The 24,558-nt window shown below is 44.6% G+C and overlaps 1 protein-coding gene across 1 annotated transcript in view; it reads left to right on the forward strand.

Moving 5' to 3' along the window:
* The window catches only part of FAM168A (family with sequence similarity 168 member A), a 91,421-nt gene extending 67,714 nt beyond the window's left edge, over positions 1-23,707 (forward strand). Inside the window, exons 4-9 of the mRNA XM_073548573.1 lie at positions 4,112-4,192; positions 9,767-9,895; positions 10,315-10,457; positions 11,140-11,314; positions 11,437-11,567; positions 17,615-23,707. Coding sequence (XP_073404674.1) covers positions 4,112-4,192; positions 9,767-9,895; positions 10,315-10,457; positions 11,140-11,314; positions 11,437-11,549 — 641 coding nt within the window. The 3' untranslated portion in view covers positions 11,550-11,567; positions 17,615-23,707. The remainder of the gene's footprint in view (positions 1-4,111; positions 4,193-9,766; positions 9,896-10,314; positions 10,458-11,139; positions 11,315-11,436; positions 11,568-17,614) is intronic.
* The last annotated feature ends 851 nt before the right edge of the window (positions 23,708-24,558 follow it).

Here is a 24,558-nt window from a genome sequence, read left to right on the forward strand (position 1 = left end):
TTCAGCATGAATTTAACACCACACCTGGAAGGTGTTCTTTGCTTGATGTCGAGGCCGCGGTGTTTCTCCGCTAAGATTCTCGATCTCCAACATCTTGGTTTTTCTCCAGTCGGGCTCAGAGAGCCCGGATAGCTCAGTCGGTAGAGCATTAGACTCGGGCTTTGCCCCAGGTTTCCGCAGGAGACAAATGTCGACCTTATCCGTCCTGTTCCAGTGCAGGGTTGCTACCAATTTGCAGGTGAAAACTTTTCATCCGGGGAGTGTCCCACTTGATACATCCCTATAAGGTGCCGATGGACGCCTGGGTTCTTAACATGGTCCTAAGTGTTCTACAGGAAGCTCCATTGGAACCGCTTCAGGATATCGCTTTGAGGTACCTTTACTGGAAAGTTGTTCCCCTAGTGGCCATCACTTCCATCAGGTGGGTTTCAGAGCTGGCTCTATCCTGCCGAGCTCCGTTCCTCATTTTCCATAGGTATAAGGTGGTCCTCAGACCAGCCCCTCCTTTTCTGCCGAAGGTCGTGTCCTCCTTTTCACATCAATGAAGATGTTGTTTTGCCTTCATTTTGTCCAGCACCGGTGCACCGTGTGGAAAAAGGCTCTTCACACGTTAGACCTGGTAAGAGCCCTCCGGAGGTACATGTCGCAGACGGCACCCTTTCCTCAGACGGACACACTGTTCGTGCTCCCTGAAGAACGCAGGAAGGGACTCGCCTCAAAGTCGTCCATAGCCAGATGGATTCGTTTGACTATTCAGGAGTCCTACTGCATTAGAGGCACGCCGATTCCAGCAGGGATCAGAGCGCACTCTACCCGGGCGGTGGGCGCCTCTTGGGCGCTTCGACGGAACAGGTTTGCAAGGCAGCAACCTGGTCCAGCCTGCACACATTTGCCAAACATAATATCCATACTCAAGCCTCGGCGGATGCAAGCCTGGGTAGAAGGATTCTCCAAGCAATGGTGGCGCACCTTTAAACAGGAGGTGCATGTAGCTTGGATCGGTGAGTCAATCTCCCACCCAGGGACTGCTTTAGGACGTCCCACAGTATCTGTGTCCCCCAATGAGACGAAGAAGAAACATGGATTTTTGTGAGTACTCACCGTAAAATCCTTTTTCTCCGAGACGCTCATTGGGGGACACAGCACCCACCCTATTAGCCAGTTGGCTCTTGTTTAAATGAATGTGTTTCCTTATGTGATATAAGGGTGGTCCTTTTCTGGACATGTTGTACCTGTATTAAGGCTGATTTGTTGTCGTCCTATTGCTTTGGCACCAAACTGATTTCCGCCCGCAATAGGGGTGAGGGTGTATACTGCGGAGGAGGAGCTAACCTCTTTTTTTCACTTAGTGTCAGCCTCCTAGCGGCAGAAGCATACACCCACAGTATCTGTGTCCCCCAATGAGCGTCTCGGAGGAAAGGATTTTACGGTGAGTACTCAAAAAAAAATCCATGTTTCAGTTGCAGTAATATCCGCCATGGCTGCCTTTGTTCTCTTTTACTTTTACTTTCCATTGATTGCACATCACACTGCCATGAAATCAATGGCCGTAAGGCACATACGTTAAACTTTGACCTGTTGGCCAATTCTGGACCACAGGGTGAGTATATTTGGCTCACGACGCCAGGCGGGTTCACCGCACAGCATTTCATTTTCATAATGTGCATCCCAGGTGCTTATAAAGCTGATGGCAATGATGGAGGAGGGAGCGTCGGCTGACCATCTCCTATATCTCTCCCCCCCCCCCCCCTCTGCACCTGACATCTCAGCGCAGTGGGAACAATGACGTCATTACAATGTAACCACTGTATCGAGATGTGCAGTAGATGTGAAGAGAAATGGCAGAGGAGATATATATATATATATATAATTAGTGTTTTTTATTAAACGTGGGGCCCATTGTGCTGCATGGAGGGCTGTGTGGGGCCCATTGTGCTGCATGGAGGGCTGTGTGGGGCCCATTGTGCTGCATGGAGGGCTGTGTGGGGCCCATTGTGCTGCATGGAGGGCTGTGTGGGGCCCATTGTGCTGCATGGAGGGCTGTGTGGGGCCCATTGTGCTGCATGGAGGGCTGTGTGGGGCCCATTGTGCTGCGGGGATTACAGTTGGGAAATCATACTGGGGCTATTGAGTGTGGGGGGTGCAGGAGGATCATACGGTGCTTGTAGAAGAACTCACTTTGGGGGTATCGTACTGTTTGGGGGCACTTTTGTTGGCATCATACATTTATTATTTGTACTATTCAATTTCTTTTATCTTTTGTTGTTGTATGTAAATGCTTTTTATTGTTTTACATAACTTTATTTATACCGTAATTTACATTTTTTGGGACAACCCCCATGAAGTTTGTTTCTGTATGTAAAAGTTCATTGCTATACTTGACGAGGAAGAACTCTCAATTGTGGACATTTTTGATAAATATCAAGGTTGGCCCGCGATTTTGTTCCCCTGTGTATTTTAGTTGGACAGCCCTGAGACATATGTGTGTGCGTCCTGTGCGATTAACCCTTTTACTGTCTGGACGTGTTCTAGCAGTAGAGGGGGCTGCTGCAGGTCTATACGGCTGGGTTACCGATAGTGGATATTTTGGACTTCTTGTAAAACACTGCAGACCGGCCATAAGCTGTAAATATCCTATGAATGAATGGCGTGCATGTAATACATGGTTATGGGAATAGGAGCGCGGCCCCCTGTTCGGAGTGCCCCCTTATCGATGCCAGTCGTGTGCAGGCTATAATAGGCTAAGACAGTCTCTTAGGAGAAGTTCGCCATATAATATCTGCATCTATGAAATCTGTGGCCTATCCAACATGGTGGCTCTGATTTATGGAAGCGAAGGCCAATAGGAAAGCGGAAAGACTCAAACTATGAGGGGTCAGACAAGTTGTCTCCCAGCTTTTCCAGAAGTAGGTAATGAAGGAACAGTGCACAGAATAGGTAAAAAAATCTACAGAAGATGACGACTTATGGAGGGAAATGGGAGACACGGAGGATCAGAGTATTTCAGGAGATTAGTGCACGGATAGTGACAGTGTATATCAGGAACGAACGCTCCGGATCTTGTGGGAAGTTGCAGAATGAGTGTTTCACAGCCGCTCGGTGTATCAGGAGAGGAGTGTGCTCTGCAATCAAAAGTCAAGAATTGTGTAATGGAGAAGTGGCCCTCAGCTGCGCTGAGTGTCAGATTAGTGGACTGATATTATAGGGTGACAAGGGTGCAAGCAGCAATGTTGTGAGAATCAGCTGGAGCCCAGCAGCACAGAGTATTTCAGGAGCATGTTGGATAATCCCTGTAAGCTGAGACGTCTCGGTGGGGCCACACACTGAGCTCCACATTAAGTGGACTTCCTCTGGATACTACTCTTTACATTCATTGATTTCACCACTGCTTGCGGTGACCTGCGGGTCCTCGGAAATGCCGCAGCCGTAAACTGAAAATCGTATGGTGGGCCACAGGCGGCGACCGTTATTGCAGCAGAGTAACATGTGTCCCTGGGGACATCATGACGGTAAGAAGTGCAGGAACGGGACACTGGCTGGAGAGGTCGTTTGTGTGAATGATACCCTAGAACTGGGGACCTCTGTGCGAGTAGTGGGGGGCGCTCAGAAATTCGATAAATCCCTTAATAAGGCTTTTTATATTTTATAACTGTGACGCCCCTCCATACTCCAAACAAAAACAAGTTCCTCTGCAGAACTGCGGTCTGTGAATGTTTGGGACATAATGTCAAACTAATCACATCAGCTTGTAGGGGGCTTGGTCCTAATAAAAAAAAAAAATCATACATTTTAGTGCCTAAATGTGTCCTCGCACCCTCCTAACTTGCTTTAGTTACCAAAAAAAAAAAAAAAAAAAAAATATTCCCCTATGAATCCTGGGGCTGATCATGGCCCCTCCATCGCTGTGAATACTAATGGTCAGCGCTGCTTTGTATTCTGGGCACCTTTTTGATACCGATCAATGATTCCTGTGACTGAAGCCGGACATTGCCCTCCCCTTATTGTCCGTCATGGTTGTCTGGTTCTCTCTTATTCTGGTAATTGATTTAACCCTTTCAGAAATCTTCTCTATTATCACACAAGTCACTAAATGTTTGTCTTTTGCCTCTAGGTTACCCCGCTGGATACCCCACAACCGCTCCTGCCTATAATCCCAACATGTACGCCGCCAGCAGCCCCGGCTATGCCCCAGGTAAGAGCGTCCTCCCGCAGCGAGCCGTGGCACGCTGGGCTCCTCTATGTATATTTAATGCCTCTCGTCTGTCTGAGGGCAGGCGCAGGCTGTTAGATCTACGCCGTACAAAGAGCGAGGGGGGGGGGGGGGATGGAGCTGCAGATGGAGAATATAGATCCAGGCAGAAATAAGAGCGGCGTCTTCTCTGTTGTCTGCACCTTCCGCATGATAAAAGACAGCTTTCCCGGGAGCAGATCTGTAACCTTGGTGTATGTGGATATAAGGTGGGAGTTGCCCTTTAAATCTTGTTTGAGACGCCATTGGATGTTCTCTACGAGGCAAAAATTAGAATTCTCCTAAAACCGTGTGCCAGAACTTTACATTATACCAATAAATATTTCATGATGGCTGTTTCCACTTGAAGAAACGGTACAGATATCAGAGGCTGCCGTGCCGTTACACGGGGTCTATACCGAGGCGCAGGCCAGCTCCCCTCCCCCCTCACGGCTACAGCAAGAATCTTAAATGTAGGCATTGTGGGCTAATCTGCAGCCATGTGACGCCCCTCACACTGCGGCCGCCCCAGATCTCAGCATTTTAAATGGTACAGACGCATGAAGCGGAAAATCTAACCAGCTCACTGTCTGCTGGAAGGTTTATATCCTCACATCTGTCACTGTTCTCTCCTGTAGAAACTTACAGAAATCCATAAATTGCTAGATGCTTGGTTATCCAGTCTTGGTATTTTATCCAGTGATGCAGCGCCTCTTCTGATGGTAAACTGAAATGTGCTCACTATTCTGGGTAGTCACTGTGTGCACATTACTAATCCTGAGTTACCTCCTGTATTATACTCCAGAGCTGCACTCACTATTCTGCTGGTGTAGTCACTGTGTACATACATTACATTACTGATCCTGAGTTACATCCTGTATTATACTCCAGAGCTGCACTCACTATTCTGCTGGTGCAGTCACTGTGTACATACATTACATTACTGATCCTGAGTTACATCCTCTATTATACCCCGGAGCTGCACTCACTATTCTGCTGGTGCAGTCACTGTGTACATACATTACATTACTGATCCTGAGTTACATCCTGTATTATACTCCAGAGCTGCACTCACTATTCTGCTGGTGCAGTCACTGTGTACATACATTACATTACTGATCCTGAGTTACATCCTCTATTATACCCCGGAGCTGCACTCACTATTCTGCTGGTGCAGTCACTGTGTACATACATTACATTACTGATCCTGAGTTACATCCTGTATTATACTCCAGAGCTGCACTCACTATTCTGCTGGTGCAGTCACTGTGTACATACATTACATTACTGATCCTGAGTTACATCCTCTATTATACCCCGGAGCTGCACTCACTATTCTGCTGGTGCAGTCACTGTGTACATACATTACATTACTGATCCTGAGTTACATCCTGTATTATACTCCAGAGCTGCACTCACTATTCTGCTGGTGCAGTCACTGTGTACATACATTACATTACTGATCCTGAGTTACATCCTGTATTATACCCCGGAGCTGCACTCACTATTCTGCTGGTGCAGTCGCTGTGTACATACATTACATTACTGATCCTGAGTTACATCCTGTATTATACCCCGGAGCTGCACTCACTATTCTGCTGGTGCAGTCACTGTGTACATACATTACATTACTGATCCTGAGTTACATCCTGTATTATACCCCAGAGCTGCACTCACTATTCTGCTGGTGCAGTCACTGTGTACATACATTACATTACTGGTCCTGAGTTACATCCTGTATTATACCCCAGAGCTGCACTCACTATTCTGCTGGTGCAGTCACTGTGTACATACATTACATTACTGATCCTGAGTTACATCCTGTATTATACTCCAGAGCTGCGCTCACTATTCTGCTGGTGCAGTCACTGTGTACATACATTACATTACTGATCCTGAGTTACATCCTGTATTATATTCCAGAGCTGCACTCACTATTCTGCTGGTGCAGTCACTGTGTACATACATTACTGATCCTGAGTTACATCCTGTATTATACTCCAGAGCTGCACTCACTGTTCTGCTGGTGTAGTCACTGTGTACATACATTACATTACTGATCCTGAGTTACATCCTGTATTATACTCCAGAGCTGCACTCACTATTCTGCTGGTGCAGTCACTGTGTACATACATTACATTACTGATCCTGAGTTACATCCTGTATTATACTCCAGAGCTGCACTCACTATTCTGCTGGTGCAGTCACTGTGTACATACATTACATTACTGATCCTGAGTTACATCCTGTATTCTACTCCAGAGCTGCGCTCACTATTCTGCTGGTGCAGTCACTGTGTACATACATTACATTACTGATCCTGAGTTAAATCCTGTATTATACCCCGGAGCTGCACTCACTATTCTGCTGGTGCAGTCAGTGTGTACATACATTACATTACTGATCCTGAGTTACATCCTGTATTATACTCCAGAGCTGCACTCACTCTTCTGCTGGTGCAGTCACTGTGTACTTACATTACTGATCCTGAGTTACATCCTGTATTATACTCCAGAGCTGCGCTCACTATTTTGCTGGTGCAGTCACTGTGTAGATACATTACATTACTGATCCTGAGTTACCTCCTGTATTATACTCCAGAGCTGCACTCACTATTCTGCTGGTACCGTCACTGTGTAGATACATTACATTACTGATCCTGAGTTACCTCCTGTATTATACTCCAGAGCTGCACCCACTATTCTGCTGGTGCAGTCACTGTGTACATACATTACTGATCCTGAGTTACCTCCTGTATTATACTCCAGAGCTGCACCCACTATTCTGCTGGTGCAGTCACTGTGTACATACATTACATTACTGATCCTGAGTTACATCCTGTATTATACCCCAGAGCTGCACTCACTATTCTGCTGGTACAGTCACTGTGTACATACATTACATTACTGATCCTTAGTTACATCCTGTATTATACCCCAGAGCTGCACTCACTATTCTGCTGGTACAGTCACTGTGTAGATACATTACATTACTGATCCTGAGTTACATCCTGTATTATACTCCAGAGCTGCACTCACTATTCTGCTGGTGCAGTCACTGTGTACATACATTACATTACTGATCCTGAGTTACATCCTGTATTATACTCCAGAGCTGCACTCACTATTCTGCTGGTGCAGTCACTGTGTACATACATTACTGATCCTGAGTTACCTCCTGTATTATACTCCAGTGCTGCACTCACTATTCTGCTGGTGCAGTCAGTGTAGATACATTACATTACTGATCCTGAGTTACATCCTGTATTATACTCCAGAGCTGCACTCACTATTCTGCTGGTGCAGTCACTGTGTACATACATTACTGATCCTGAGTTACCTCCTGTATTATACTCCAGAGCTGCACCCACTATTCTGCTGGTGCAGTCACTGTGTACATACATTACATTACTGATCCTGAGTTACCTCCTGTATTATACTCCAGAGCTGCACTCACTATTCTGCTGGTGCAGTCAGTGTAGATACATTACATTACTGATCCTGAGTTACATCCTGTATTATACTCCAGAGCTGCACTCACTATTCTGCTGGTGCAGTCACTGTGTACATACATTACATTACTGATCCTGAGTTACCTCCTGTATTATACTCCAGAGCTGCACTCACTATTCTGCTGGTGCAGTCAGTGTAGATACATTACATTACTGATCCTGAGTTACATCCTGTATTCTACCCCAGAGCTGCACTCACTATTCTGCTGGTGCAGTCACTGTGTACATACATTACATTACTGATCCTGAGTTACATCCTGTATTCTACCCCAGAGCTGCACTCACTATTCTGCTGGTGCAGTCACTGTGTACATACATTACTGATCCTGAGTTACATCCTGTATTATACCCCAGAGCTGCACTCACTATTCTGCTGGTGCAGTCACTGTGTACATACATTACATTACTGATCCTGAGTTACCTCCTGTATTATACCCCAGAGCTGCACTCACTATTCTGCTGGTGCAGTCACTGTGTACATACATTACTGATCCTGAGTTGCACCCTGTATTATACCCCAGAGCTGCACTCACTATTTTGCTGGTGGTTGTTACATTCTGGCTTTGTCCTCTGGGGTCTACATATGTGGAAGTGTTTCGGGAGGTGATCGTGCTTCATGTGCAGTAGATGCCGGCTTCTTTCTCTAAGTTGAGCTTCTATTTCTGCTATTGACCATTTAGATGCTGCTTTCAGTTTGACAGCAGAATTTAAATGAAGCGGTCGCCGGAGCGTGCATACACGGACTCCCATCAGTTTCCCCGATAAACAGCAGGGTACCAATGGGTAATCATGGCAGCCGGCTCTGATGACTTCCCTCAGTGCTGCCCTCTGTATGCAATAAAGTGAAGGAAAAAAAAAATCAATGTTCGAAATGTTTTGTCACAACACATTCCTAAAGGAATACAATAAAGTGGTAGAACCCATGTAGGTACTCCAGATGTCTAAGAATAAGACTGAAAAACTTGTTATTAGTCATAAAAAGGTAAAACAAAGAAAAAATAACTTAATGTTTGACTTTTCCAGAAAGTCCATGTTAGCTTTGTATCGTACTCGTTCTGCCCCTGAATCTGGCCTCCAGGTCACTTTTACAGCACAGCGAGCGTCTTGGCGTGATGCGTCGGAATTTTGACAGATCAAAAAGTTGGGAAAGATTGATATAAAGTCGAGTTTACTTCTCAGATGAGCAGATTATCTCCCTCTTCCTCTACGCTACAGTGGATGGTAGCCAGGAAGCTCTGGATGAGCAGCGGAGCGTAAGTTGCGATCGTAGATCTGTAGACTGACGCTGGCCGTTTCGTTGGAAGGAATATTCTGTGTTGCCTGCCCGTAGAATGAGCCGCGGTGCCATCAATGGTTGTGTGGCCAGAAGGACCTAGAATTGGATGAAAATGGGACCCAAAGTGGTGCCAGTAAGAAGAGCAGTAGGACCATCGATGGGACCGGCCAATTAAATGATGGCCTAGTGCCCGCTGACAGCGTCCGATCAGACATACTTCCATTTGAATAGCAGCAGACACTGTGCGTGGGCTATCGCCGGACACGGTGACCGTACGGCAGGACCAGGCTTGGTGCTCCATAGTGTAGAACATTTGCTTTTTTTTTTTTGCCTGGACTTTTCCTAATCCTGTGGTCATAAGTGGAGTAGAATTGAGGCATCCTCAGGGGATGGCGGGTGATTGACAGCTGCGATATAATGGATGGGGTCGCATTGATCGCCGTCAGTCAGGGATGGCGGGCCTCTGCGTATCTGACAGCAGCAGCAATGTCAGGCTCCACCAAGCTGTCGCCGCTTGTGTGATGCCAGTCCTGGCTCACGCCGAGCTCCCTGGTACAGCCAGTCAGGTTCAGCGCTCATCTAAAACCGGCAGAATTGTATTTTGTGCTTGCATGGTGACTAGGCGAGCGCCCAGTTTACTGCCCTTCACCCTTGTAACGCAGCAGCACGGGCATCAGGGATAGTCCGTCACTCCCCTCCGTATGAGGGGAAACCTGTTCTGTTGAAATACCTTCTTTATTTTGTCTTTAAGCGACTCTCCTGATGAAGCAAGCGTGGCCACAGACCCCTTCTTCATCCTGCACCACCGAGGGCACGTTCCACCTTCCTGTCGATTCTGGGACGGAGAACAGGACTTACCAAGCTTCTTCTGCCGCGTTTAGTAAGTTCACAATTTTTCTCTCCGCTTTTCTCTTTATTGCAGAACGAACTGCTGACGGCCGAGGCCTCGATGTTCCGTCATCATCCAGCTGCTTTCTCTATAGTCACTATTTTTCAGACCTTTCTTTTTTTTTAGTTGTGTTCATTCTCTTTCATATCAAACCCCTTAGATGCCGAGGTCGCTATTGACTGCAGCATCTAAGGGGTTAAGCAATCGAAGACCAACTTTTGCTGGTCTCTGATTTGATGAATGATGGGGAAGCCTGTGGGTGGATGACATATAGAGGTAATATCGGGCAATTTGCTGTTCAGGGCACATGCCTTACCCCTCCTCTAGAGGGAGCTCATTACATATAACTTTATACAACTTATTTTTTTACTTGTTCTCTGTTTTCTCCCCTTCCTCCCCCCACCTTATAGGGTACACTGCCGGCACCCCATACAAAGTCCCACCTGCTCAGAGTAACAGCGCCCCACCGCCATACTCTGCTTCACCAAACCCCTATCAGACCGCGATGTACCCCATCAGAAGTGCCTACCCACAGCAGAACCTATATGCCCAGGTAAGAGCTCTGACTTTGTGTAGAGATCTGATGATTGCCGCTGGCACTTTGAGCTCCGCCGCCGGCTGGAAGTGAACTCTATTCCTCCTGGCAGCATTCATCGTTCAGTCACAGCTCCATGTTTTAGAGAGGGGCAGCTGTAATCGCAACCACTTGACTTTACACAGACGCTCTTGTTGAGCAAGCTGTCAGTCAGAACCAGGGGCACGGTTATAGTGGCCACTCTCCATACACTGAGCGATTACTCAACCCGCATCAGCCGCTATTAACCTGCAGATTAACCCCATGTCTGCAGGTTGATGGGTTTTTTTATTCACGTGACAGGTTCCCTTTAAACCTTTCTCTGCTGAAAAGTATTCAGCGCCACCTACAGGCTGTCGGAAGAACCGCCAAAAGTTTTTACATATGATTTCTTGTTTCAAATGTTTACCTATTTATTTATAGCAAAGTCTGGCCTACGGATACATTTTCTTTTCTTTTTTTTTTTTTTTAATTGAGGATAGGACAAAAATTGTGATTTGGACTTTTGTTTTCATTTGTTTGTTTCATCCCTTGTGTAATTCTGTAATTAGATAATTACGACAGCGTTTGCTGACGCACAACCTTTCCTTCCGCATGGGAGTCCGGACCTGCATACGGGGCACTGTTCTTTTGTGTTAACACATCTTTTCCATTTTCCTAGGGTGCATACTACACTCAGCCTGTGTATGCAGCACAGCCCCACGTCATCCACCATACCACCGTGGTCCAACCAAACAGCATTCCTTCTGCAATCTACCCGGCCCCTGTAACTGCACCACGAAGCAATGGCGTCACGATGGGAATGGTGGCTGGGACTACCATGGCCATGTCAGCAGGTAAGACTTCTAATCCCCAAATAGCTGTTTTGGAACTACAACTCCCATCAGGTTTCATTTAATTATATGGACTCCCAATATGGTATATTACATAAATAACGAGTGTTACTTTCTCCCATCAGGTACTTTGTTGACCACACCTCAACACACTGCCATAGGAGCACACCCCGTCTCTGTGCCAACGTACAGAGCCCAAGGGACCCCAGCGTACAGCTATGTACCCCCTCACTGGTAAACTCGCTGGCCTGTCCATGTAAGTACTGCAGCCTCGGCACTGATCATAAATTGTTAGGGCGACTTCTGACACATGATAGAACTTCAATTAAAACTCTCTATCACTTTGCTGCTGTAGATTCTGTGCATCTCCTGTGCATAGCCGGCTGTGCTGCTGCTTTGGACATAAACCCGAAACTCCTCAGGTCCTGATTGCTCTCTGCTCAGGACTGACCACCTTTCATATCTCTGCTCCACCTCTCCTTTCTCACAGTGACAGTCATATGGCAGGTAGAAGGGGAGGATGTTATACACAGCAGAGCAATCTGTATTCGTGAGGAGCCACGGATTTTGCAAGATGGCTCTGTATAGTCTACTATGCTTCTATGTACCACACATAAATGACACATCCTGGCCAACGAAGACTAAGAAGGACACTGTGTCGGTCTGTGAGAGTGGACCTCTATGGATTTCTTTTGTGTAGATGTCTCGAGCTTTTCCTAACCTATATGCCAAGCAAAGAGCCATTAAGCAATGTAAACCCTCTGTCGTACATTAAAAAAATCCTTTAAATTAATTTAAAAAATTTGAATTAAAAAATATATATTGCTGTTTTTTGGGGGGTGGTTTAATTTTTCTTCCACTCACACAATATGTAGATCACAAATCAGAAGTTGAATGTTTTCAAATTTTTTCCATTTTTTTTTTTTTTTTAAAAAAAACAAACCCTCAGCAACAAATCTAAAAAACAAAAAGTGGTTTCCGAGCCATGTCCTCCTCATTGTGCAGCGTCCCCTTTTCTCTTTACACCAGTCTGTAGATGTTGGGCAGTGAGACAGTTGTTGACGTTTTGGGGAGAGAGACATTGCCCTGTTGGACTTTCACTGCTCCACAGCTGGGGTGTTTTTTTTTTTTTTTTTTTTTTTTTTTTGTGGGGGGGGGGGGGGGGGGGGTTCTATTGGTGCAGGGTCCAGACTGCAGGCGGCCATTATTCCCCGGACTCCTCTACTGCGTAGCAGAGGGCTGTGATGGAGGCAGGATGAGGTTTACCATTGTCCTGCTGAAATATCCAAGGTCTCCCATAAAATAGACGTCGTCTGGATGGAGCAGATGATGTTCTATCACCTCTATAGAATGCCCAGCATTGATGGCGCCTCTGATGTGTGCGCTGCCCCTGCCTCAGGCTCTAATGCCCCCCATACATCAGCGATCCACTGAAGACTCTCAAATATTTTTTTTTTTTAAATTCGTTCATTCTTTCAAATGAAATGTGAAAAATGTCCAACATTCAACTTCAATAAGAGATTACCAAACGATTACATGCTTGGGGATGTGTGGTGTTGTTTTTTTTTTTTGTTTTTTTTTTTTGTTATACATTTTACACGTTCGGGTTGCTCATTGCGTAGGCTTTTACTATTTCTGCCCCGTGGCAGTGACGGAGTAGATTACGTCTTATGTTGGGTCTTGACTGTAGTAGATTGTGTCTTACGTTGGGTCTTGACTATTTCTGCCCCGTGGCAGTGACGGAGTAGATTACGTCTTACGTTGGGTCTTGACTATTTCTGCCCCGTGGCAGTGACGGAGTAGATTGCGTCTTACGTTGGGTCTTGACTATTTCTGTCCCGTGGTAGTGACGGAGTAGATTACGTCTTATGTTGGGTCTTGACTGTAGTAGATTGTGTCTTACGTTGGGTCTTGACTATTTCTGCCCCGTGGCAGTGACGGAGTAGATTACGTCTTACGTTGGGTCTTGACTATTTCTGCCCCGTGGCAGTGACGGAGTAGATTACGTCTTACGTTGGGTCTTGACTATTTCTGTCCCGTGGTAGTGACGGAGTACATTACGTCTTACGTTGGGTCTTGACTATTTCTGTCCCGTGGCAGTGACGGAGTAGATTACGTCTTATGTTGGGTCTTGACTGTAGTAGATTGTGTCTTACGTTGGGTCTTGACTATTTCTGCCCCGTGGCAGTGACGGAGTAGATTACGTCTTACGTTGGGTCTTGACTATTTCTGCCCCGTGGCAGTGACGGAGTAGATTACGTCTTATGTTGGGTCTTGACTATTTCTGCCCTGTGGTAGTGACGGAGTAGATTACGTCTTACGTTGGGTCTTGACTATTTCTGCCCCGTGGCAGTGACGGAGTAGATTACGTCTTACGTTGGGTCTTGACTATTTCTGCCCCGTGGCAGTGACGGAGTAGATTGCGTCTTACGTTGGGTCTTGACTATTTCTGTCCTGTGGTAGTGACGGAGTACATTACGTCTTACGTTGGGTCTTGACTATTTCTGCCCCGTGGCAGTGACGGAGTAGATTGCGTCTTACGTTGGGTCTTGACTATTTCTGCCCCGTGGCAGTGACGGAGTAGATTACGTCTTACGTTGGGTCTTGACTATTTCTGCCCCGTGGCAGTGACGGAGTAGATTACGTCTTACGTTGGGTCTTGACTATTTCTGCCCCGTGGCAGTGACGGAGTAGATTGCGTCTTACGTTGGGTCTTGACTATTTCTGTCCTGTGGTAGTGACGGAGTACATTACGTCTTACGTTGGGTCTTGACTATTTCTGCCCCGTGGCAGTGACGGAGTAGATTGCGTCTTACGTTGGGTCTTGACTATTTCTGTCCTGTGGTAGTGACGGAGTACATTACGTCTTACGTTGGGTCTTGACTATTTCTGCCCCGTGGCAGTGACGGAGTAGATTGCGTCTTACGTTGGGTCTTGACTATTTCTGCCCCGTGGCAGTGACGGAGTAGATTACGTCTTACGTTGGGTCTTGACTATTTCTGCCCCGTGGCAGTGACGGAGTAGATTGCGTCTTACGTTGGGTCTTGACTATTTCTGTCCTGTGGTAGTGACGGAGTACATTACGTCTTACGTTGGGTCTTGACTATTTCTGCCCCGTGGCAGTGACGGAGTAGATTGCGTCTTACGTTGGGTCTTGACTATTTCTGCCCCGTGGCAGTGACGGAGTAGATTACGTCTTACGTTGGGTCTTGACTATTTCTGCCCCGTGGCAGTGACGGAGTAGATTGCGTCTTACGTTGGGTCTTGACTATTTCTGTCCTGTGGTAGTGACGGAGTACATTACGTCTTACGTTGGGTCTTGACTATTTCTGCCCCGTGGCAGTGACGGAGTAGATTACGTCTTACGTTGGGTCTTGACTATTTCTGCCCCGTGGCAGTGACGGAGTAGATTATGTCTTACGTTGGGTCTTGACTATTTCTGCCCCGTGGCAGTGACGGAGTAGATTACGTCTTACGTTGGGTCTTGACTATTTCTGTCCCGTGGTAGTGACGGAGTAGATTGCGTCTTACGTTGGGTCTTGACTATTTCTGCCCCGTGGTAGTGACGGAGTAGATTACGTCTTACGTTGGGTCTTGACTATTTCTGCCCCGTGGCAGTGACGGAGTAGATTACGTCTTACGTTGGGTCTTGACTATTTCTGTCCCGTGGTAGTGACGGAGTAGATTACGTCTTACGTTGGGTCTTGACTATTTCTGCCCCGTGGTAGTGACGGAGTAGATTACGTCTTACGTTGGGTCTTGACTATTTCTGCCCCGTGGTAGTGACGGAGTACATTACGTCTTACGTTGGGTCTTGACTATTTCTGCCCCGTGGCAGTGACGGAGTAGATTACGTCTTACGTTGGGTCTTGACTATTTCTGTCCCGTGGTAGTGACGGAGTAGATTACGTCTTACGTTGGGTCTTGACTATTTCTGCCCTGTGGTAGTGACGGAGTAGATTACGTCTTACGTTGGGTCTTGACTATTTCTGCCCCGTGGTAGTGACGGAGTAGATTACGTCTTACGTTGGGTCTTGACTATTTCTGTCCCGTGGTAGTGACGGAGTAGATTACGTCTTACGTTGGGTCTTGACTATTTCTGTCCCGTGGTAGTGACGGAGTAGATTACGTCTTACGTTGGGTCTTGACTATTTCTGCCCCGTGGTAGTGACGGAGTAGATTACGTCTTACGTTGGGTCTTGACTATTTCTGTCCCGTGGTAGTGACGGAGTAGATTACGTCTTACGTTGGGTCTTGACTATTTCTGTCCCGTGGTAGTGACGGAGTAGATTACGTCTTACGTTGGGTCTTGACTATTTCTGTCCCGTGGTAGTGACGGAGTAGATTACGTCTTACGTTGGGTCTTGACTATTTCTGCCCCGTGGTAGTGACGGAGTAGATTACGTCTTACGTTGGGTCTTGACTATTTCTGCCCCGTGGTAGTGACGGAGTACATTACGTCTTACGTTGGGTCTTGACTATTTCTGTCCCGTGGTAGTGACGGAGTAGATTACGTCTTACGTTGGGTCTTGACTATTTCTGTCCCGTGGTAGTGACGGAGTAGATTACGTCTTACGTTGGGTCTTGACTATTTCTGTCCCGTGGTAGTGACGGAGTAGATTACGTCTTACGTTGGGTCTTGACTATTTCTGTCCCGTGGTAGTGACGGAGTAGATTACGTCTTACGTTGGGTCTTGACTATTTCTGTCCCGTGGTAGTGACGGAGTAGATTACGTCTTACGTTGGGTCTTGACTATTTCTGTCCCGTGGTAGTGACGGAGTAGATTACGTCTTACGTTGGGTCTTGACTATTTCTGTCCCGTGGTAGTGACGGAGTAGATTACGTCTTGCGTTGGGTCTTGACTATTTCTGTCCCGTGGCAGTGACGGAGTAGATTACGTCTTACGTTGGGTCTTGACTATTTCTGTCCCGTGGTAGTGACGGAGTAGATTGCGTCTTACGTTGGGTCTTGACTATTTCTGCCCCGTGGTAGTGACGGAGTAGATTACGTCTTACGTTGGGTCTTGACTATTTCTGCCCCGTGGCAGTGACGGAGTAGATTACGTCTTACGTTGGGTCTTGACTATTTCTGTCCCGTGGTAGTGACGGAGTAGATTACGTCTTACGTTGGGTCTTGACTATTTCTGCCCCGTGGTAGTGACGGAGTAGATTACGTCTTACGTTGGGTCTTGACTATTTCTGCCCCGTGGTAGTGACGGAGTACATTACGTCTTACGTTGGGTCTTGACTATTTCTGCCCCGTGGCAGTGACGGAGTAGATTACGTCTTACGTTGGGTCTTGACTATTTCTGTCCCGTGGTAGTGACGGAGTAGATTACGTCTTACGTTGGGTCTTGACTATTTCTGCCCTGTGGTAGTGACGGAGTAGATTACGTCTTACGTTGGGTCTTGACTATTTCTGTCCCGTGGTAGTGACGGAGTAGATTACGTCTTACGTTGGGTCTTGACTATTTCTGTCCCGTGGTAGTGACGGAGTAGATTACGTCTTACGTTGGGTCTTGACTATTTCTGTCCCGTGGTAGTGACGGAGTAGATTACGTCTTACGTTGGGTCTTGACTATTTCTGTCCCGTGGTAGTGACGGAGTAGATTACGTCTTACGTTGGGTCTTGACTATTTCTGTCCCGTGGTAGTGACGGAGTAGATTACGTCTTGCGTTGGGTCTTGACTATTTCTGTCCCGTGGCAGTGACGGAGTAGATTACGTCTTACGTTGGGTCTTGACTATTTCTGTCCCGTGGTAGTGACGGAGTAGATTGCGTCTTACGTTGGGTCTTGACTATTTCTGCCCCGTGGTAGTGACGGAGTAGATTACGTCTTACGTTGGGTCTTGACTATTTCTGCCCCGTGGCAGTGACGGAGTAGATTACGTCTTACGTTGGGTCTTGACTATTTCTGTCCCGTGGTAGTGACGGAGTAGATTACGTCTTACGTTGGGTCTTGACTATTTCTGCCCCGTGGTAGTGACGGAGTAGATTACGTCTTACGTTGGGTCTTGACTATTTCTGCCCCGTGGCAGTGACGGAGTAGATTACGTCTTACGTTGGGTCTTGACTATTTCTGTCCCGTGGTAGTGACGGAGTAGATTACGTCTTACGTTGGGTCTTGACTATTTCTGCCCTGTGGTAGTGACGGAGTAGATTACGTCTTACGTTGGGTCTTGACTATTTCTGTCCCGTGGTAGTGACGGAGTAGATTACGTCTTACGTTGGGTCTTGACTATTTCTGTCCCGTGGTAGTGATGGAGTAGATTACGTCTTACGTTGGGTCTTGTCTTATTGCAGGTCTGGAGTAAAACGTTGTATGCAAACTGCTCGAGTCTTACATCGGTGCTGGAACGACCGGCCGACGGCACCAAGTTTGTCTACAAGAACAAAACAACGAAACCCGAAAAGTGCAACGGTCACTTTAAATATTCTTTTTAATGTTTTATGTTTTTTTTTTTTTTGTTTTTTTGTTTTTTTTTGTTTTTTTATTTTGTCAAACGGTTTTGTTTTTTTTTTTTTTTCCTTCTTTCCCCTGTAACCTCTTCTGCTTCTCTTATGTCACCACCGAGCTTGGAGCCCGCGCCGCCTCCACAGCCACCACATATCTGACGCTCAGATTCCTCTGCTTTCACTATTCTGATACCATCATTATTTTTTAAGAAGTTGCAACACTAGATGTTTTGTGTTTTTTAATTTATTTTTTTTTGTCCCTGAATCCTTTTCATAAAGTAAGGGTTTTTTTTTTTATAAAAAAACTGTCTTCCAAGAGTTATAATTATGTAAAAAAAAAAAGAAAACAGCATTTAGAGCAATTTTCACTTTTTTATTTTTGTGGTGTGATATAGGGAAACTGCAATTTTTTTTTAACTTCAGTATGTGGTTTGTTTGTTTTTTAACTTTCAAGGCTGCTATACTAGTTTTTCATGTGAGGGAAAACTATCAATATTATAAGTTGTATAATAGCCACCGGTTTCTGTAAAAGCACAAAACACCTTCGTGTTGGTTATTTCACCATTTTGTTTTTTTTTGTTTTTTTAAAAAGGCGTAAAATATACATGTATGTATTTTATATGTATATTATCTCTGTAGAGAGACCTCTACACTACCACAAATGAGCTGGGCAACCAGACAATCACAAATACACCACCACCATCTGGCGATTTGCAGTCGGTGCCAGGGGCCGCCCGCGGTCACGGTTTTACTCTAGTTATGACATGTTGTATTTGTGAGACAGTGTTACAGTAGAAAGCCTGAGTGTTCTGTAGATAGAACAATACCAAGTTTGCATGTGTGTTTAAGCATCGAAGATTATTTAGTCATCAACAGTTGGCGCTCGGCCAGCCATCAGCGGCGCTCCAGGGAAGACTTTTCCCCCCCCCCCCCTCCGATAACGACTCTTCTCGTGTGGTCGCGCTCGACGTGTCCATTTAGGACCTGGTCGTTCCATCACGTATTTTGATATTTGCCTCCGCAAGCAGATATGCAAAATATACAAAGCCTTAGTATTTGCCGTATCTTTTAGACCAATTAACACCGTTATTTAGCTCTGTGCCTGTTGTGACTCCGCCTCTTGCTCCTCCCCCTGCGCACAGTCAGTGTTACCTCAGCTTTGCACTGGATTTTGGGAAAAAAAAAATATATAGACATTGAAATCGCAGAACTTCAGTCACATCCAAATGGACAACACTTTTCATTGAAAAAAATGTTTTTTTTATTAGAGGGGAAAGTATTGGGTCAATTACCGTAAGTAAAATCATTATGGCTACATCCTGTTACTACTCGTTTAAAATAATTTATACCTGGTCTGTATGATGATTTTAAAAGGGAAGTATCACTTGTAATTCGAGACCCCCGTCTCCTGTCTCCGCTGTATTTAAGGCTAAGTGCACACGTACCGGAACTCTCGCGGAAATTACCGCGAGAATTCCGGAATTCCAGTCCGCGGGAAAATCGCATTTTAAATTCCCGCGATTTTCCCGCGGAAAAACTAGCATTTTGCAAGCGTATTTAGCTTGCAAAATGCTAGCGTTTTCCAAGCGATCTGGAGCATCGCTTGGAGAACTGATTGACAGGTTGGTCACACTCATCAAACATAGTGTTTGACAAGTGTGACCAACTTTTTAATACTGAGGCTGCCTATGCAAAAAAAAAAAAATGGTGTTATTCTTACCTTCCGACGTCCGGCACAGCCGTTCCCAGTAATCCTTTGCGAAAATGCCCGCGATGACGTCCGGGCATTTTCGCAAAGGACTACTGGGAACGGGAGCGTGAAGAGAAGCGGGAAGGCTGCGCAGGAAGTCGGAGGGTGAGAATAACAATATTTTTTTTATTTTTAAATTCTATTTTTTACAGGGATATGGTACCCAAAGCCCGGAGGACAGTCTCCTCTCCTCCGGACCGTGGGTACCATCCGCAAATGTTCTGCTTACTTTTCGCATGGTGTGCACAGCCACATGCGGGAAGTAAGCGGAACAATGCATTCCTATGGGTGCGGGATCGCCGCGATTCCGCAAATTAATGAGCATGCTGCGGTTTTTACCGCGAAGCGATTCCGCCGCGGTAAAAACCACAGCATTAGCACAGCATTGCGGAATCCCATAGGAATGCATGGGATGCTTATTTTTCTCGTTTTCGCGGCAAAATCGCGCTGTTAAGACCACCGCGGAAACGCAAAAAAAACGCCATGTGTGAACTCAGCCTAAGACTTTTGGCATGACCTTTGTTTGTTTACAAAATTGTGCAATATTGGGAGAAAAAAAAACAGCAAAAGTGATAAATGTATGACAGCCGGGACCCTCACTGATCAGGAGTACAAAGGGTCCCAAATTCCCATGAGAAGCGATATTGAGCATGTGCGACCACTGCTGTATTCACGGTCTATAGGAATGGTGGTCGCACATGCTCGCTATCACTCCATTGACAAAGGGATACTTCGGACTATGGTCAGCATTTCTGAGGGTCTCCGGAGCCGGACCCCCGGCCCTAGCGATCATACATCAGAAACACTGAATAAGCAGTTGCTTTGCTTTAGTTATATACTGTCTTATACTCCAGACCCAAGTGTGCAGCTCTTGATGTGACTGGAGCATACGCTTTACTAGAACTCTTAAACCGTGCATAATTAATAATTAGTTGCAATTAATAAAAAAAAGAAAAATGTTAAAGACCTTTTTTTATCAAAAATCTTTTAAGTATTGTGAGAACGCGTTGACGTCTAGGTCCCCGAAGCAGATAACTTCCCTTAGCGCTGGCGTCCATAAACGCGCCCGTTGTGGCTCACGATGGAGGGTGACTGTTGCTTTAATTGTAAGACCTGGGGGAGGGGCTGGTGGAATGTGGGCGGAGTTTGTAATAATGAAATATGGAATTGGCGCGGATGGAATAGCAATAACTTCTTGCAATTCACCTTATTCAAGTTCTCGTTACTGTAAAGGTACTTTGTACGGACGCACAAACCTTTGCTAAAGGTACGTTGACTTTATAAAACTCAATGCAATATCTTATGTGGACGTGGATTTTTTTTTTCTCCCCAAATTAGTTCTAAAATAGCTGAAACCCCAATAAGTTACAACAGATGTATATAATATGAATATATAAGCCCCCTTGCTGGGAGCTCAGACAGTCTTTACATAACCTCAAGGTATATAGTTACGACTTCCCATCCACTATGTATCTCCTTGGGTGTCAGTCTTCACTGTAATTATGGTATTCTATTCATGGACCAGAATGAAAAAAAAACATTATAGGATGGAGATTTGAGAACAAAAAAAGTGGTAGAAACTAATAAAATTATGAAAGGACGGATGATAATAAACCGTGAATGTCAAATCGGGGATAGTGGAAGTGGTTTCATAATAGGTAGCAAAAAAGCAAAATTGCTGTAGGCTCTATATGGGAACTTAAAGGGGCCCCACATAGGCATCTCTAGACCGTTGACAGATTGAGGGACATTTTTTCCAATTGTGTAAGGCTCCTTAAGAACTAGAATAGATGGGATCTTGTGAGTGAAATGTTGGTTTCTGAAAGTTATAACCCGAACAGAATGGTGTTTTTTGATTTTGTTTACTTTTGTTTTTCCCTACTAGGAGATTTGTGATCTGATTTAGGTCGAATCTCAATCATCCCACCCTCACAAAGTCTCAGTCAAGTAAGCCCCGCCTCTCAGACTACTTAGGACTGAGACTCCTGAGTCATGTGACTCCCTCTAGCTCTGCTGATTGGCTTGGACAGATCACAAAAGGGAGGGGGTGTTTGAGACAAGCTCTCACCCCATGCCCTCTTAAAGGGGCCATAGGTTGACTTCAGAAATTGATTGAAATCCCCCCCCCCTCCCCCGTAATCATGTGACCCTGATGAACGGATTATACTGTACTTTAGATGTTATTTGTCATTGGAAAGTGTTATCTTCTAGGATGTCCGTATTTTAGGGCAGCGATCACAGAGCAGGGTATTTTTACTACACAAATCAGCGTGGCCTAGAAATTTTTCAATGTCGGTATTGACCCATACATTGATTTACTTAAAACCCAGCACTAATCTGTAAGGTCCCTTAATGTCTTATGACCAAATATATCCACTAGACTAAACCTTTTAAAAAAGAAAAAAAAACTTTAAAATGCAAATTTCTACCAACACATCGTACATGCACACCTCAATGTTCACGCCCATCATGGGGCGACAGTTCCTTTTTTTTTTTTTTCTTTTTCCCATAGTTTCCAATCTTCTGCTCCCCTAGAGGCTTGATAGAAATCCAATCTACCTGTAGTCACCACCAGAGGGAGCTCACTGCCTACAGATCCTTGATGTAGACATCCATATGCAGTGAGCTCCCCCTAGTGGTGACTATAGTGAAGGGAAGTGTGGAAGTCACATGATGGACTTTTTTTAAATCATGAATTTTCTGCATATCTGTCACCACTGCTGACAGTAGAGCAGACCCACCCTTATTTGGGGGCCAATAACCTATCTGTTGGCAGATTTTTTTTTTTATTTTTTTTTTATTTTCCCATTTATTGGCTGTTTTGGACCAGTTCTCGTCCCTTTTGTTGAAGTCGAGACAAAAAAACATGGATCTGTGTGCGTATGCCACAGGTATTGCAGGGAAATAAATAAATATATATATATATATATATATATATATATATATATATATATATATATATATAATATTTTATTTTTTTTTAAACTTTCAATTCTGATGCCACAGAAATTGTAATTTTGCAAGAAGTGGGAGACTTTTTCCCTAAATATATCTTTCTTTTTTTTTTTTTAATATTTCCCCAGTAAATTGTCAATCACGCATAGGGTTCGATCAGATCCTATGTAATCATTTCCCAAATGAAGAATTTTTTTTTCCCCTTTTTTTTTTTTTTTTTTTTTTTTTTTATTTTGTACAGGTAAATAATGAAGGCAAAAACAGATTCTTTCCACTGACGTTACACACATCACCTCTAATATGACGGGAATTACAAGAGTAGTTTTATAGCTGTGCAGTGCGACGTATATCCCATAACTGTGCCGGCCCTTATCTATATATAATAACAATATAAAATATATCTTTTGCTTTAAACATGCTGTAATAGCAGGACTTGAACAAAATACGCATATTCATGGTTTTCTTGGTCCCGAATGTCAGCATCTCGGAGAACACAGGAGCACGTCATCAGCTTGTATGATGAGTATTTTTCTCTTGTATTTTAATGAGCAGTTAGTAAATTTTTTTTTTTTTTTCGGTTAAGTAATTTATGACACTTTAATTTTTTTTACCGATAAGTGTTATTTAAGTTTTTGTTTTGAACAGTTGATGTTTTATTATACTTATGTAGAGGAATTTTGTGGTTACAGATCATTTCGGAACACAAGACTTGGGGGCTTTTTTGTTTCCGGGCAGGAGCAAAGAAATCACTTTTTGTTTTTTTTTGTTTTTTTATTTTTTTTAATTGGTCAAAAGCTTAATTTCACCCCCAAAAATTAAAATAACAGCAAATTGCACCCAGACATCTGCCAGTTCTCCAAGTGAAGGGTTCAGGTTTAAAAAAAAAATAAACAAAACATGGCTGCTAGTTTCCATAAAAAAGGGCCACATATATATGTATTTTGCATGTTGTGTGCAGTATTAAAACTCCACTGCATTCACTTCAAAGAGCTGCGTGACGGTACAAAAGACAACTATAGATAGATGGATTTGGTACTTTTTTTTTCTTGTTTTGATTCTTTTACACTTGTGGTGTTTTTTGTTTTTTTTTGTTTTTTTTTGTTGCTTGTTTTGTCTTTAGATTTAGCAGGTTTTTGTTTTTTTTTGTTTTTTATTGGAAAGCAGCCATGTTTCAACCAAACCCCTTTTACTTTCACATATTAGAAATGGCCACGATTACAAAAAAAAAACAAAAACGGGCAGAATTCTCATGTAGAAAGGGCGTTCACCATCTATAGATTGCGTCCGGTTTTGTTGCTCGGCTCCACTGAAGTCCGTGTAACTGAGCTGCGGTGCCGCATAAACGCCTTTGTGTTTTTCTAATCTTGGGTCACGCCGTTAATATTGCCCTTTTTTTTTTTTTTTCTTTGTTACAAAAATTACATTACTGCTTGGATTTCTTTTGCAGATTTTTTGGGTGGGATGAAATAAATCAAGAAAAAAAATAAAAAATTTTTAGGACTGTCTGCTCACTGCGAGGAATTTTACGAAAGCCCATCAGATCTTGTTTGTGAATGAGGTGTAAATCTGTTTTTTTTTTTTTTTTTTTTTTTAAGGATCATTTCTAGATCTCCCTGAAACATTTAAGCCAAGAGTTTGTAACTGTATGATATTTACTGTAAGATGTAGAACATTCAATAACTATTAAAATGTTTCCATAAAAATCAAATCTGGAGTTGTCTGTAGTCTGTGTGTGTGTTCCATAAGGGGTCCCATGGTAAGGAGGGCTTACTGGGCTATGGGGCTTCCACCAAATGTAGACCTGATACACGCAGGAGTACGGTGGGCGCTCGGAACATCCTGTTTACAGTTGTGTTTGGGCCGCAACTCCCGTCCCGACCTGTGGTATCCTTACCAGGATTGACAGCCTTATATGAGGGCATTCGTCCGTCTGATCAGACCATTAAACGACTGTCCGAGGAATGATGTCACACACGTGTGATCAAACCCTGCCCACATTTACTGCAGTCGTAAGGCGATCTAGCACTACACAAGATTTTCAGCAGCTGCTGGAAAATATCAAATTGTTTTTTCAAAAAAATGTTCA

The sequence above is a fragment of the Dendrobates tinctorius genome, unplaced genomic scaffold, assembly GCF_039654945.1.
Source record: "Dendrobates tinctorius isolate UK_male_01 unplaced genomic scaffold, ASM3965494v1 ptg000157l, whole genome shotgun sequence".
NCBI lineage: Eukaryota > Metazoa > Chordata > Amphibia > Anura > Dendrobatidae > Dendrobates > Dendrobates tinctorius.